Source organism: Peromyscus maniculatus, chromosome 3, assembly GCF_049852395.1.
Source record: "Peromyscus maniculatus bairdii isolate BWxNUB_F1_BW_parent chromosome 3, HU_Pman_BW_mat_3.1, whole genome shotgun sequence".
Lineage (NCBI taxonomy): Eukaryota > Metazoa > Chordata > Mammalia > Rodentia > Cricetidae > Peromyscus > Peromyscus maniculatus.
In genome coordinates, this window is record NC_134854.1 from 147,010,635 (window position 1) to 147,025,128 (window position 14,494).

Sequence of the window (14,494 nt, forward strand, 5' to 3'; positions counted from 1 at the left end):
AGCCAGTCTTTGTCCTTTTATTCACATCATGTGTTTTGGCATTTTTCCAGAGGACCGAAGAGACAGAACGGGAGGCTGAGGCAGAAGGGCAAAGGGGGGGAGGTGTCCCTATTTCCCTCATATCCTTCTTTGCCCAACCACAAGGGAGCAAACACATAAGGGAGGGGAGGCACAGTCGCTCCCTCCCCTGGAAGGATGCATAAAGCCACACCCACGCACACACAGATGAGACCCCTCCCCATCGCAGGGGCTGGGCCATCACAGAGAAGCAGAGCACTGTGGATTCCAGGGGCAAGGGAAGGAAGCAACAAGGTCCCACTGTGGACAGGCAGTTGGCCCCTTCCTGTCCCACCCCTGCTCTATCCCCAAAGTCTACTGAGTACCCCTCCTCTTTGCTTGGCCATTCTCCCATGGCCTCCAGCTCTTTCCGGCTGCTAGGGACAAAAAGAAAAAGGGTACAGAGCAGGGGGCCGAAGTCCATCCCTCAAACCCTGCCGCTCATGCCAGATGGTCTGTCCCCTGCCCGAAGTGGGAAGGGTCAAGGGCAGGCTCTTAGCTGACCACTCTCTGGTAGAAGTAGATGTAACCCAGGTCCTTGGGGGGCTTTTCGGAGGCACACACTTTCTGGTCGTTGTAGATCACCCATCTAGGAAGTGGGGGAAGGGACAGAGAAGGATGAACAAAGTGGGCATCGTGTTCAGCTCTCAGGTAATCACCTGAGACCCCTGAGGTGTTTCTGGGGAAGAACCCCAGCTTTCATTCTATGCTGAGATCCCCAAATCTGCAGTCCAGCTAGCAGTCTGAAAGGAGCTCAAAATCCCATAAAGATCATTTCCCATTTGATGTCTTCAGACTGTTTATTTAGAGATGGGATCCCAACAGCCCTGGCTGTCCTGGAATACTATGTAGACCAGGCTGGCTACAAACTCAAGGATGTACCTACTTCTGCCTCCACAATGCTGGGATTAAATGTGTATACAACTACATCCGGACAGATTTTTTTCTTTTTTTTCCAGACAGGGTTTCTCTGTGTAGCCCAGGCTGGCCTCAAACTCAGAGATCCAACTGCCTCTGCCTCCTGAGTGCTAGGATTAATGGTATGTACCACCATGTCCAGCCAGATTGTATTTTCAAAAGCTACAATTATTTATTTTGTACTAATGTGCACTTGAACCATGGTGTATATAGAGGTCAGAGGGCAGTTTTCTGGTTCTGGGAATCTAACTCAGGCTGTCATAATTGACAGCTAGTGTCTTTACTCATTAAGATCTTGTCAACCACTGGGTAGTGATGACGTATGCTTTAATCCCAGCACTCAAGAGGCAGAAGCAGGCGGATCTCTTTGAGTTAGAGACCAGCCTAGTCTATAGAGCGAGTGAGTTCCAGGACAGGCTCCAAAGCTATACAGAGAAACCCTGTCTTGGAAAACAAAACAAAACAAATCTTATCAGATCTTATCAGCCTAGATTGTATTTTTTTTTTAAATCATCTTCCACCCATTCCTGTGAAGCTGGAGGACCAGACAGACCAATGTTTTCTATTCTCCTTTCCTTTTTCTTTTTTAAAAAAGGAGTTTTAAAGTGTGTGTGTGTCTTTGGGGTGTGTGTGCAAGAGTGACATGTCATCAAGGCCAGAAGAAGGTGCCAGATCCCTGGAACTAGAGTTACGGATGATCGTTAGCCTCCATGTGGGTGCTGGGAATGGAACCCAGGTCTTCTGCAGGAGCAGCCAGTACTCTTGACCAATAAGCATCTCTCTAGCCCACCCCTATCCCCCTTTGGAGCCCAGGTTCACCATGTAGCCAAGGATAAGCTTCAGCTCCTGGTCACCTGCCTCCACCTCCAATGCTAGCACTGCAGCCATAAGCCACCCCCACAGCTACTGACCAGCATTTGAGTAATCACAGTCTTTGCCACAGTGATTTAACTTTACTACTGCCAAAGGCAATCCATAAACAAGCAGACAACTATGTACTAGTAAAAACCATTTACAAAAGCAGACAGCCAGATTCAGCCCTGGGGTGTGGCTTGCCTATTCCTGTGGGAGGCATTTTTTTCCTGCCTTCTCCTACAAATATTCTAGGGACTGACTTCCAGGTTGCCCTTCCTCATTCCCACCAGCACCTCTCCATTCACAGTGCATATTACTAGCCACTTACCTGCCTTCCTTCTTGATGTGGCAGACATAGTGACCACACATAGTAGAAGTGCCCATGTGACTAATGAAGGCAAAGAGCTGATACTCTGGAGAAGAAAAGAAAGATAAAGCTGAGGAGAAACTATGAGGTTCCTGTGTGACAGTATTTAACAGCTCAAACCCAGGACAAGAGTTTCAGGAACATGGGGCAAAGGGAATCTCAGCTTCTAGAATTCCACCCTCACGAGCCCTATCAGAGGCAAAGCTTCTAACCCCTCAGACCGGAGGGCACAGCACTAGAATGCGGGCATGGTGCAGCAGACAGCCTCGGGTTTGCTCTGATGCTCGGAGACACTCACTTCCTGGACCATCCCGGACTTTAGGTCCCACTGGCACAGACTCAGAAATGGAGTCAGCAGCTGAGCGTCCCTCTGAGATGTCCATAGCAGCTTCTGCATCTAGGTCGTCAATGTGACTGAAGATCCAGTCTACAGCCCGTTCTAAACTATTGTTCTTGGAGAGGAGGGAAGTGTTACTTTTCCTAACGAGTCAGGCAGGCACACCAACACAGTGGCTATCACAATCACACAAGGGGCAGCCAGGTTCAACCACACTACACTGGGTTTTGGTTCCACTAACCCGAGGTGTTAAGATAACGTTACTCCCACCCCCACTTTTTCCCATGGCTCCAAGTCCTTAGCTGGGGCAGCCCATACCGTGGCCCGCAGAGCTTTCAGGGCCTGGTCCCTCGAGAAGCCCATGGAAACAATTGTGGTCACACAGTCCTCTGGTGGGGGGTCAGCTGCTGCACTTGTAGAACCAGGGCCACTGGAGCCAGGCAGGATGAGGGGGTTTGCAAAATCTGTGGACGGGGAAGGGAGGAGTGTTTGCAGGGGTGGATGGAGGCCCTGCCCCATCCTGGTACCCACCTCTGCCTACCTGGATCATCCATGTGTGACATGACCCAGTTCATGGCTGCTTCTGCCCCACTGTTGCCTGTGTAGTAGACAGCTTTCCGGCAGGCATCCATAGGGAAGCCCATTTCCACCAACTGTATGATAACGGATTCATCCAACATGGGCGCTGTGGCAGAATGGTAGGCACTATGACTTACTGCTACTGTTCTACTTGTTTCTTTATCCTCCCACATGCCAAGCCTCTAGTCTCTTCCCAATTCCCTATTACATGTTTTTCTCTTCCAAGGATAGGTATTTCATACCAGAACTAAAAGCAGCCACAGCAAAATGTGGACCTGGTATCCCAAAGGTGATCGACTTTCTGCCATTTATGGACCATGATACCCTTCTCCCTCCCCACCCAAACCAAGGAAGTAACAAAGATATAGAGGCGATTAGCCAAGGGCCAAGGCTACTGACACTCATATGAGAATGAAGCTGGAGTATTGTAGCCAGTCTTCACATCCAATAAAGGTCCAGAGGAAATTGGAAAGGGAGGACAGGAGAAACATAAAGGATGGAGGGGCAGTGCAGAAAAGCCCTCCCCCATTAGTAAGGGAGAGAGACAGGCAGGAAGAAGAATCACTAACATGTCGGAGAGGAGAAGTGAGGGGAGCAGAAGGAGTCTTCGTCTTCGTTGCCATAGAAACCAAGGCTACCTTTGGGCTCATCCGGAGTGACCAGGGGTGGGGCAATGTCAGGCAGCTCCTCCTCTCCTGGCTGTAGCCCTGCTCCCCTCAACTGGGAGATGTCTAGCTCCTCTGGCATCTCAATGGACACATCTGCAATTGGAATGGCAGGAAAGGGTCACTTCAGTAGCTCCCTAATGGTCACAGCAGACCCTCAAGCTCCTGCCCCACGGTTTGGAACTGCTCTTAATAGGTCCAACCTTGGGATACACGTGGAAGTCTAGGGGTCAAGGGACATATATTCTAGTCCTAAATCTACTACTGTCTGAGCTACAGACAGGCCAGGGGCCTTTCACAGTCAGAGTGCCTTAAACATCTGTAGGTCTCAATTTCCTTATCTAGAAAATCAAGATAAATCAGTAGTGTCAAGGACCTGTAGGACCTGCTTTAAGGTTATCACAATAAAAATAGTTATCAATTAGAAAAATATTAACAATAAAATCAGTTGTAAATCACAACTATCAAAATAGTTTTAGCCAGGCATCATGACACATGTCCTTAATCCCAGCACTTGAGAGGCAGAGGCAGGCAGATCTTTATGAGCATGGGGCCAACATAATTTACATGGCAAATTCCAGGCCAGCCAGGGCTACACAGTGAGACCCTGTCTTAAAAACAACAACAAAAAACCCCAAAAAAGTTTTAATTAGTCTTTTCAAACTAGGTACATTTTGAAACATACACAAAATGTTTCCTCTTTTAGAGAAAAATCTGAGGAACACTAGTTGATATATGTTAAGAATATCTTTTTCTAGGGCTTTCTACATTACCACCCTCACCCCGACCAGCATACCCAGTTTCTTGGGCACCCAGTCTAAGCCAAAGGTGAACTTCTTGATCTGGATGACCAGGTAGTCAGGGAAGGAAGCAAACCGTGTAGTCCTGGAGAGAGAAAATGTGCTGGTACCCCAGGACGCTCCTTTCTCTACCTGGATTTGAACTCTCTTAGATAAAGTCCAGTATCCAGGAAGAGACTCCCTTTTTTCTTGCCTGGGTAGGGGTCAGGGACCTACACAAGGGGCTGCAGGAGCCAGGAAGAGGACTATTTTATTGACAGAAGCAGCAATGGGCTGGGGACTTGGTCCTTAAAACTGAAGCAGCTCTTCAGATCTCAAGGCCATGCCAGTGGCCAAAAGCAAGCTCTTTGCTACAAGTCCAATTAAGCCTTTAGCTGACCACTAAAAGCCTGTACTCTGGCATAATGAAGAGGATGTGCAGAGGCCATATTGGAAAAAAGCCTGCACTATAAACGAGAAGCATCAGGAAAGGATAATGTAAGAGATGCAGTCATCACTGCGTCCATCCTTGTTGGGGCCTCCTGGTCCCCTCAGGAACAAAACCCCAGGCCTAGGGGATTTAACCTTGAGAGCTCAACCAAAAGGAATGAGCAAAGAGCCAAGAGGCACATATGTCTTTTATGATTACCCCACTAAAGGCCTACAGCTCAAACCCGGGCCAAAGGACATACTTGACAGCTACTGATTTCGCCTGTAGGGCTGTGCTCCAGAAGTCATCCACCTGCTCAGGGGCCCCGTAGGCTTCCAGGCAGGAGCTGAAGGGCACCTGGGCCCGAACCAGTTCTGGCAGTGGGACTTTCTCCTCTTCAGCTTGCCGCTTCTTCTCTTCATACTCTAGAAGCTCCTCTGGTGAAAGAATTGGGTGGTGTACTCTTAGAGGATGTCCCTTGTTCTCTGTTCAGCTTTGCCCTTTATTCCTGTTCCTCTACCCCACCAAGCCTACTGGACATGTACTTTGCCTGTCATCACAACAGTGCTAACAGGCTGCAGGAAAGATTAACGCCATTCCCACTGTGGCCCAGCTTCAGACCTCAGCCTCCATCCACACCAAGGCCTTGTTGAGCGAGCAAGCTACCTTTGTTAAGGGCTGCATCCATGGGCACAGGCAGCTGCATGATGTAGTCAACTCGCTGAGTGTACTTAACCTTCTCTGTGGCCAGGCATTTGATCTTTTCTTCCACCAAGAAGCGGAACACTTCATTTGGATTTTCAGAACTCCGGCAATTCCTCTACGGGAAACAGGCAGGATAGGAAGGTCTGGGCAGCCAGGGAACAAACTGAGGCTCAAAAAATGTATCAGGGAACCAGTAGGGAACAGCAGTGGATTAGAAAATAGCCACTGAGGAGCACAGGGATGCAAGACAGAGTAAAAGCCTTCCCTAACTAACCACCCTTAACCCTGCTTCTCTACTTTTAACCCCCCCCCCCCCCCGAAATAATCTATTTTTCTTTATAAGCAGTAAGTATTCTTGGGTTGGGGATGAACCCAGAGACTTGGGCATGCTAGGCAAGTGCACTACCTTGGTGCCCTACCTCCCAGCCCTCTTCATCTTTAATTGTGGCTGCTGTTCTAATCCTAATTGGGCAGATCACAAGAAGGATTGCAGGTAAAGACCAGCACTTGTCTTGACTATTTTCCTCAGGTGCAAGTGCAGGTACTTGTACAGGGCACTAGTACTCAGGTACTAGACAGGGCAGGCTAACTGCAAACAGACTGCTGACTTACAAAGCTGGGCTTGAGAAGAGGAGGTAAGTGGGACCAACTGAAGGCAAACAGGAGAACCAATACCAGCCTCTCTGCCATCTTCCCATCCTTACCTCCACCATGTTGATAAGGTGAAGGAAGAATTCCTGGGCATCCTGCTGCCGATTCGTGGAGAACTCCGGGTGGCCCTTGCCAATGAGGGCCTTGAACATTCGAGGGGCAATGCCATCTTGAACTTCCTAGGCAGAGCCAGGGCAGAGACTCAGTAGCCACCCACTGACCCAATTTGGACACTTCCCAGCTCTTAGTTTCCCTATAGAATTCTACAGTCTGAAAAGGATAAAACCCTAAACTCACCTTTTGTTCTGGTACCTGCTCCCCATCACCTGACTCCATTGCTGGCTTGGAATATTCTCCAGAGAGAAGGCCATGGCCCAGCTTGGCCCTGTAATAACAGCCAAGGAAACTATTTAGCTTAGTCAACTAATGATCCTTGCAGCTATCTGTATCTTTTCCTCTTCCCCTCAATCATGCTCATGACCCGTCTTTAAACAAGTCTTAAGACCGTGTGTGTGGTGTTGTCAGGATGGGGACAAGAGGAACTCAGCTCAAGAGGCAGCCCACAGCTTCTAACTGTCCAGGGCTCTGATGATGCCCACCCAAGGTGGTCACGGTTTATACAACAGCCTTTGTACGAATGACCTGACTACATACACCTGGGTGCTGAAGTCTTGGGTGGGGTCTGTTGGGGCATTCTGGAAGATCTTCTCCAATTTATCCACATACCTAGAAGGCAAAACAAATAAATAGGTAGGTAGGCAGGCAGGCAGGCAGGCAGGCAGGCAGGCAGATAGGTAGGTAGGTAGGTAGGTAGGTAGGTAGATAGATAGATAGATAGATAGATAGATAGATAGATAGATAGATTTAAAAAAAAAAAACAGGAAAAAGGAAGAGATAACTCATCTAATCTCAGGAACATGTTCTCCCTAGAGTTACATTCTATTTCTCTGCAGCAACCTGTCCATTCTCCCTTCTCAACTAGAGAGCATGCAGCATGCTCAAGGCACTCTTCTTCTTGGCCTCCTTCCCAAGGTAGAGCCAAGGAAATGAGAAGGCTGTCCAGGATTAGAATAAACAGAAGTCACATTCTTTTGTTCTGCTCTGTTACTGGGGAGTATATGCTAGGGCAGCTTTGTAACATGTTCCCTTCACAGGACACCCTCCATAAAAGAACAGGAGCCATTCTAAGAACGAGAGCAGGCACACAGATACGAGGACACTTGAAGGCCAGCGTGCAAAGAGACTGGACTAGGAGAGGAGCAAAGATGTTAAGAGGTATTTGGTTTCAATCAACTAATAATTCTCTCAGCTTCATGGTCCTCCTTAAGTAAATAAAAAAGGTGGACAAACTAAACCCTACTCAGGTTGCGCGGTACACAGCCAGAGACCAGCAGTAAAGAGAATCACTCACTTCCTCTGGAAGTCAGGGATGCTGAAGAGAACCTGGACCACAGAGTTGAGGTAGCAGCTATTCCCCAGGTTCCGGATGCCCGTGTAACCAGGTCCAAACAGAGGCTTGAGTGGCACACCTGACTCCTGGATCAGCTCCCATTCACCAATCCGCTGGTTCATGTCTATCTCCAGCTCAGTCATTGTCTTGTCCGTCTGCAGGGAAGGGGACTTTAGACTGGGCAAGAAACTCAGCCCCTGAAGTTTCCCAGAGTCTAGGGCAAGACCCAGGTATAGCCCAGGATTTATGGAATTGGGGCCTGGGCATGTTAAATATCATGTAGTCTCTAAGCTCCAGACTGGGAATCATTCTAGATCCATTAGTCATCTGTTTGAATGAGGGAGTGAAATGACCAGGAGTCCCCTTACCCAAAATGTTTTTTCCCATTCTGAAGTCATTCCTACTAACCTTTAGATTCTCACTCAAAGAACACTTCCTCAGGAAATGTCCTGATCCCCTAGCCAGGCCAGGGCCTGCTATAAACTCTGGTAGTGTCACACTATTATCCATCTCTCAAACCACTGGTCACTGGTCAGCAATTTGCAATTATTCATTTATTTGTGAACATGACTGAGACCCACCATGCTCCTAGACTGTGTCTATGAAACCAAGGAGAATATCTACTTTATTCATATAGTGACCAGTATGTAACAAGTGTTTGGTAGTCGTCACTGAATGACCAAATGACTGTAGACTTCTCTTCAAGAGAACTCCATATATCTTGGGGATTGGGTAACTTCAGCTTCAGGCACAGAAGAGCCACAGAGGCAGGAATGAAAATCTGACACTAATGGGGGTGGGGGTGGGAGGGAGCTCACCTTCTGCATCTTCAGCATGTCGATGCCAAAGTGGGACAAGTGCTCTGCCAGGCTAGGGTCCAGAACCATGTCATCCTCATCATATGAATACACATCTAGAGCAAAAGGCAGACACAGTGTGGGCAGGGGACATAGCCTGGCACTGGCCTATCCACCAATTCTACCTCCTGCCCAGAGGACATAAGGACAGCCAGGAAGGATCACCCTCTTGGCTCACTTGAGAATTAGTGAGGAACAAGCCCATCTGGAATTGGTTGTCAGAGGGAACAGGGTGAAACAGGATGAGGGTGGAATTGTGATTTTCTTTTTTTCAAATGCATGTGTATGTTCACATGTGTGCAGGGTTTTTCTGGAGACAGTTCTTATGTAGCCCAGGCTGGCCTCAAATTCATTACGTAGTTGAGGATGATATTCAAATTGATCCTCCTGCCTCCACCTCCCAAGCACTGGGATAACAGATGTGCACTAGTACACTACCATACCCAGATTTAATTACGATTTGGATTCTAACCTTGTACCATAAGCTACTACAGTAAGATCAGTTTGGAAAGACAGTTACTAACCAGATAATGGTGGTTGTCTCTAGGAAGGGGACAAGGATTGTGAAAGGCAGTAGTGAAGTTTTAAGTCTTCATTTCGTATCAAGGGGATACATTTATGTATCATTCGTGTCATGAAATGAGTAACTGGAACCCGTTAAGTGGGGAGGGGCAGGCGAGTACCGGCTCCATCGGGTGTGATGGTGCCCAGCTTAACAGCCAAGGGGTAGCCAGTCTCCCTGTAGTGCTCCACAGCATGGTTGTTGCCCCCACTGCCGTCAAAGTATCGCCGGCCACAGAGGATGGAGCCGTCTGTCAGGTTGAGCCACAGGTTCTCTTTCATGTCACACTTGGAGCACTTCCAGCCACTGGCCCAGGGAGAAGAAAATGAGCTGAATTCTGGGTCGGGGTCTCTATGGGAGTGGCAGTGAGGGGGCTCTGCAGGCCGCAGCCAGTCCAAGACCCATTCTCCTCTTCTGGCTGTTCCCGCACTGTTCACCTTCCCCACATCTTCTTTCTGGTCTTGCTCCCCACCCTCTCTCTCACCAGCTCCAGTACAAGGGTACCTGACCTCTACCCTTGCTCTAGGGGTTGTGCCCAGAGATGGGAGGAGCCAGGCCTCACCAGGGAGGGATCCGCGCAGGGTTGTCCAGCTGCTTGAGGTTGAAGGCATGCTTAGACACCTGACGGACTTCTCCGTCCCAAGCCTGCACCTCCTGCTTGCGGGAGGCCGAATCAGCCGAGAGCAGGGCTTCCACCGCACTGGTCACCTGGAGGGAGCACAGTCAGCCAGGACCCAACCCCTGCCCCACACGCCCTTTCCACCCTCGGTCTCCAGTTTGGTTAGTGCTGTCCAAGCCACGACCACAGCAGCCCCTCCAGTCCTAGAATCTCTGGATAGGGTGGTAAGATTTTCATACCCGATCTCTGACAATGTCGGGAAGCCCCCCCAACCCATCCCGGGCGATCTCCAGGTAATCTGGCAAAATGACAATCTTCACGTCCTCGTCATATTCAAACTTCTCCTCGGTGAGGTCAAACCCACCTTCAACACCTGGTTATGACAGGGAAGAAGGAAGAAAGGAGGACAACTACCATTGGTCACTGGCTCTCCTCCAATGTGTCCCCTCAGGAGCTCTAAGGCCACTATCAGGCTCAGGGTTCTCCTAGCAGGTAGCTCACCAATTGCCAGCCGGGTGGGCTTCTTCCGAGGTGGGTCCCCAGTGCCTGCACTAGTGTCCTCTTCTTTCTGCAATGAAAAGAGGTTCAGAGGGCCAGGTGTGATGGCGCGTGACCTTGTCCTAGCATTCAGGAGGCAGAGGAAGGATCTCTATGGGCTCCAGGCTAGCTGAGGCTACAAAGTAAAACCCTGTCTCAAAAAGACAAAAATCAAAACAAAACAAAGAAAAAAGGAGGGTCAGGAGCAGCCCTGAGCCCCAGGGTCAGAACAAAAGAAGAAGATGAAGGAAAAGAATGGTTAACTGTACAATGGAATGAAGATAAAGACACAACTGTGGCAAGTTTCAGTGACACAAAGGAGAGCAGGTGAAAGAAAAGCAAAGGACACCAGGGGAGACGGAGGTGAGCTGGAGTGTCAGAGAGGAGGAGCCTCAGCTGAGGAAACGCCTCTGGAAGATCGGGCTGCAGGCAAGCCTAGAAGGAGGGCAGCAGTTCTCAACCTGTGGGCTATGACCCCTTTGGTGATGGTGGGGGTCAAACGGCCCTTCACAGGGGTGGCATAGCAGGTCTCCTTTAAATCAGATATTTACATTACGATTCAAAACAGTAGCAAAACTACAGGTATGAAGTAGCAATGAAAATGATTTTATGGTTGGGGGTCACCACAGCAGGAGGAGCTGTATTAACGGGCTGCAGCATTAGGAAGGTTGAGAACCACTGCTGTAAGGGAATTTTCTTAACTAATGATTGATATGGGAGGGTCCAGCCAACCCACTGTGGGTGCCACCCCTGGGCTGGTAGCCCTGGGTTCTAAAAGAAAGCAGATTGAGCCAGTCAGTAGGCAGCTCCCCTCCATGGCCTCTGCATCATGTCCTGCCTCCAGGTTCCTCCCCTGCTTGAGTTCCTGTCCGGACTTCCTTCAAGGAAGGACTACAGTGTGGAAGAGTCCTCCCCAGTTCGCTTTCGGTCGCAGTGTCTCTTCACAGCAGTACTAACCCTAACTTAGGGAACAGACATACAAAACAGGCACTTTGTGGAGTGTGCCTGGATGTTTCAAGCCCACACCACAGCCACTGTGCCTACCAGTCGCCGGGTCCTCCGGAGGTGCAAGTAGACGCGCTGGCCTGTCTTGTTGAAATGTCTCTCCACATACTGTTTCCCAAAGCCCAGGAATGTGTTCATGCAGATGTAGAGGCCACCCTCAGACTCCTGCAGGGCACAACACAAATAGGGAAACACAAGAAGGATGGAGTTTGGACATATGGGGAAACCAAGGACCAAGGGGCAGAAACTGATGGTTTCCTAACACTGTGTGGCCCTTAGCAACTTATCTAGCCTGCCGGGACATGCTATATGGCTAAAGTTCTCCCAGAATCCTCTATGAATTTGAAAACAGCCAACAAGCTCATGAGGTAGCTGAACAAGACCTCTCAGTCACCAATCCTCCTCTTGTTCATTCTTTGCGTGGGTTTCAATGCTCACCAATCAACCACAGAAGGTTCCTTCGCCTCTTCTTTGGCTCAGGAGATCCAGAAAGTAAATGGGGCTGGCAGTGTCAGGGCTTACATTTAGAAAGAAAAAGAAGTCTTTCCTGGGAGAAAAAAGGCCTACACTTTTAAAGCCATCACCAACCAGACAGACCTACACCAGAGGGGCAGAGAACGCAGTACCAAGCTGCCCATCTATCCCCGAGCTTGACAGCAGTCAGCCTTTCCTTTGCCACTTTTCTACTACAAGAAAACCCTGGCTTTAGAGGAAAATACCTTGTCTGGGACTCACAACTAAACCTGAACATGGATTAGTAAGGTCATGAAGTCCATCATTTTACAGCCACTAGCTACCCTACCTCATCCCTTTCCCCTGTAAGACCCCCCACTGATGCCCCATCAACCTGAAACCTCAAAGCTAGTCCCTTTTTATTTACCTTTGTTTATTTTTGAGACATGATCTCCTTGTGTAACCTAGGCTAGCCTGGAACTCACTATGTAGCCTGGGATGACCCAAACTTCTGCTCTGCCTCAGCCTCCCAGGGCTGGCTGAGGTTACAGGTGTGTTACCACCACACCCCACTGAGACAGCTAGACGACACAAACTCATGAACAGGGAAGACAACTGCCCACCCTGAATCCTCCCCAAGGCCAAGCCAGTCTGCCAGTGCCTTCAGAAGAGCGACAGAAAAGTGGGAGGGGAAACTGAAAAACGGAGTCTGGTCTCAGATCCAAGGCTTTGAGCAATAGGCACCCTTTTCCTGGAATAAAAGTCTCAGTGGCCTTGAAAATTCCCCACTGTGGCAGTAAAATGAGGACACCATCTAAGATAGTTAGTGGACCAGTAAATTGCACTGTATCACTCCCTAGAATAGTGTAGGCCGCAATGTTCATGCATAAAGTATTTCTCACCACAAAGGTCAGCTACACTCCCTTTCTTCCAGAAAAAGAATCAGAAGATGATCTGATGTACTTGAGTTTGTTACTAAATCAAGTAGGCTACACTGGAGATTTCTTGCCTTAGAATGAAAAAAGGGAATGTGTTGGAAAATTACAAAACAAACAAACAAAACCAAAACCTCACCTTTTCTGGGTCATTTAAAGTAGTTACTATGGAGGAGACAGGAACAACTTTTAAGTTGTTTTCAGCATAAAGACAGACACACGGATGTCTGTCTTTCCCTCCTGGGAGGGAGGTGTGCACTCAAGTGACTTCAGATGAAAATAAAAGGTTCTGGTTTCTGCTCGGATTGAAAACCCTGATGCTCTAGGCCAGCAGTCTTCCTTTATTTCTACCACGGCCAACTTGAGAGAAGCAGAGCATTATCTGGGCCTCAGGGCAAAGCCCGGCAAAGCAAGCAAACCACAAATCACAGTACTGGTCCTGGGGTGGGCATCACATCATGCTGCTCTACTCAGCCCTCGGGACGCATTAATGAAGCCTTTCCACTCTGACTTGCAGTTTTCAGGCCATGAGCTGGTCTAGCTGAACGCCCTGGGCAGGGACCAACAGCCGCTTGAGGGGAGGGGTGGCGAGAGGGGCGGATCCCAACCACACTGCAGCCCTTTCGGTTTGGGCTGGAGGCTTGTCTCCAGCTGCGGATGACATAGGAAGGCAGAACTGCAGGAAGGGAGGTACCAGGTGGAGCCTGCAAAACGTGAAGCACGGTGTGGGTGGCGGCTTTGTCTAACTAGACCAGAGTGGGAGAAAGATGGTAAAGGGGCCTTAGCATCCTCCCGGGAAAGAAACCCTCTCTCGGAATACTTGACAAGGGGTTGTCTGGGCAACCTGTGAAGGACAGAGGAAAAGGGAGGGGGGCGCGGCCATAATCCACTTCAAGGAAGAAACGACTAGAGCTTTCCACTGGGTGTTTTTCCTCCTCCTTACCAATGACCCACCTCCCCATCCCCTGTCCAAATTGACCACGAATGGAGGATGCTTAACTCAGTTTTCGCCAAACTGGCCTTCTTCACAGCCCTCTTCCAGAACTAGAGGCTGAAGGCCATCCCTTCCCAACCTCAACCCCTGCCCAGAACAGTGGGGAGTCGCCCCTAGTCCTCCCACATGAAACTACAAAACCCGGAGAGCCCTGCGCCACATGCCAGGCCACCTCCAGGCCTCTTTTCTGGGCGTCGCTTGGGGGATGTAGTCCACCGATCAGGTTCCACCTCTATCTTAGAATGGTAACGAGGGACAGGGGCAACTACAATGCCCATAATGCTTCACGAGACCAGGCATGGGCAAGGCGAGAGCGGTACCTCCCGGGAGTGGTAGTCACACCACAGCTCCAGATAATGGAAAGCAAAAGCAGAGCGTCGCGGGGAAAACTACAAGTCCCAGGGTGCATCGCGAGGAGGCGGTAGCCCCAGGCTTGCAGGCCTGGCCGAATGACCAGGGCGATGGAAGGAAGTCGTGGTCGCCGCGGGCGTGGGGAAGGGGCTTACCGGCGTGTCGAAGGAGAACGCGCACTCGTCTTTGTGGACCCGGTCTCCCGCCTTGGGGACACGGATCGTCGGTAACACTGACAGCAGCGCCTCCTCACTCAGCTCCGCCATGACACCGGCAGCAGCTCCTCCTCACACAGCAGCTCCCACTGTCCCTGGTCCCCCCCACTCCTGCTCTCGCGTCCAATGAGCGCGGCTCGCTAGGCGCATGCGCTAAAGGCAAGACACGCGAG

General features: G+C 49.8%; 1 protein-coding gene across 2 annotated transcripts; it reads right to left on the reverse strand.

Annotated features, from left to right (window-relative positions):
- Position 1: 1 nt before the first annotated feature.
- Positions 2–14,401, reverse strand: Usp5 (ubiquitin specific peptidase 5). 2 transcript variants are annotated; one of them, XM_006992064.4, is made up of 20 exons: positions 14,262–14,401; positions 11,413–11,538; positions 10,333–10,399; positions 10,071–10,204; positions 9,775–9,920; positions 9,334–9,518; positions 8,612–8,706; positions 7,755–7,948; positions 6,998–7,069; positions 6,641–6,728; positions 6,397–6,522; positions 5,654–5,807; positions 5,250–5,424; positions 4,575–4,663; positions 3,752–3,874; positions 3,076–3,219; positions 2,853–2,998; positions 2,496–2,649; positions 2,159–2,243; positions 2–646 (listed from the first exon to the last, which is right to left on the reverse strand). In XM_006992064.4, exons 1-20 carry the CDS (start codon positions 14,370–14,372, stop codon positions 553–555), a joined length of 2,508 nt encoding a protein of 835 aa, XP_006992126.1. In that variant the 5' UTR covers positions 14,373–14,401; the 3' UTR covers positions 2–552. The 2 variants fall into 2 exon arrangements, with proteins under 2 accessions (XP_006992126.1, XP_006992125.1); XM_006992063.4 differs by having other exon boundaries at positions 3,683–3,874.
- Positions 14,402–14,494: the final 93 nt, after the last annotated feature.

Coding starts and splice junctions, on each gene's coding strand:
- Usp5 (XM_006992063.4), bottom strand. CDS start 14,372: ATGGCGGAGCTGAGTGAGGAGGCGCTGCTGTCAGTGTTACCGACGATC. Junction 3,875..4,574: donor CTGGGTGCCCAAGAAACTGG/GTATGCTGGTCG, acceptor TTCCAATTGCAG/ATGTGTCCATTGAGATGCCA. Junction 2,244..2,495: donor AGTCCGGGATGGTCCAGGAA/GTGAGTGTCTCC, acceptor TTTCTTCTCCAG/AGTATCAGCTCTTTGCCTTC.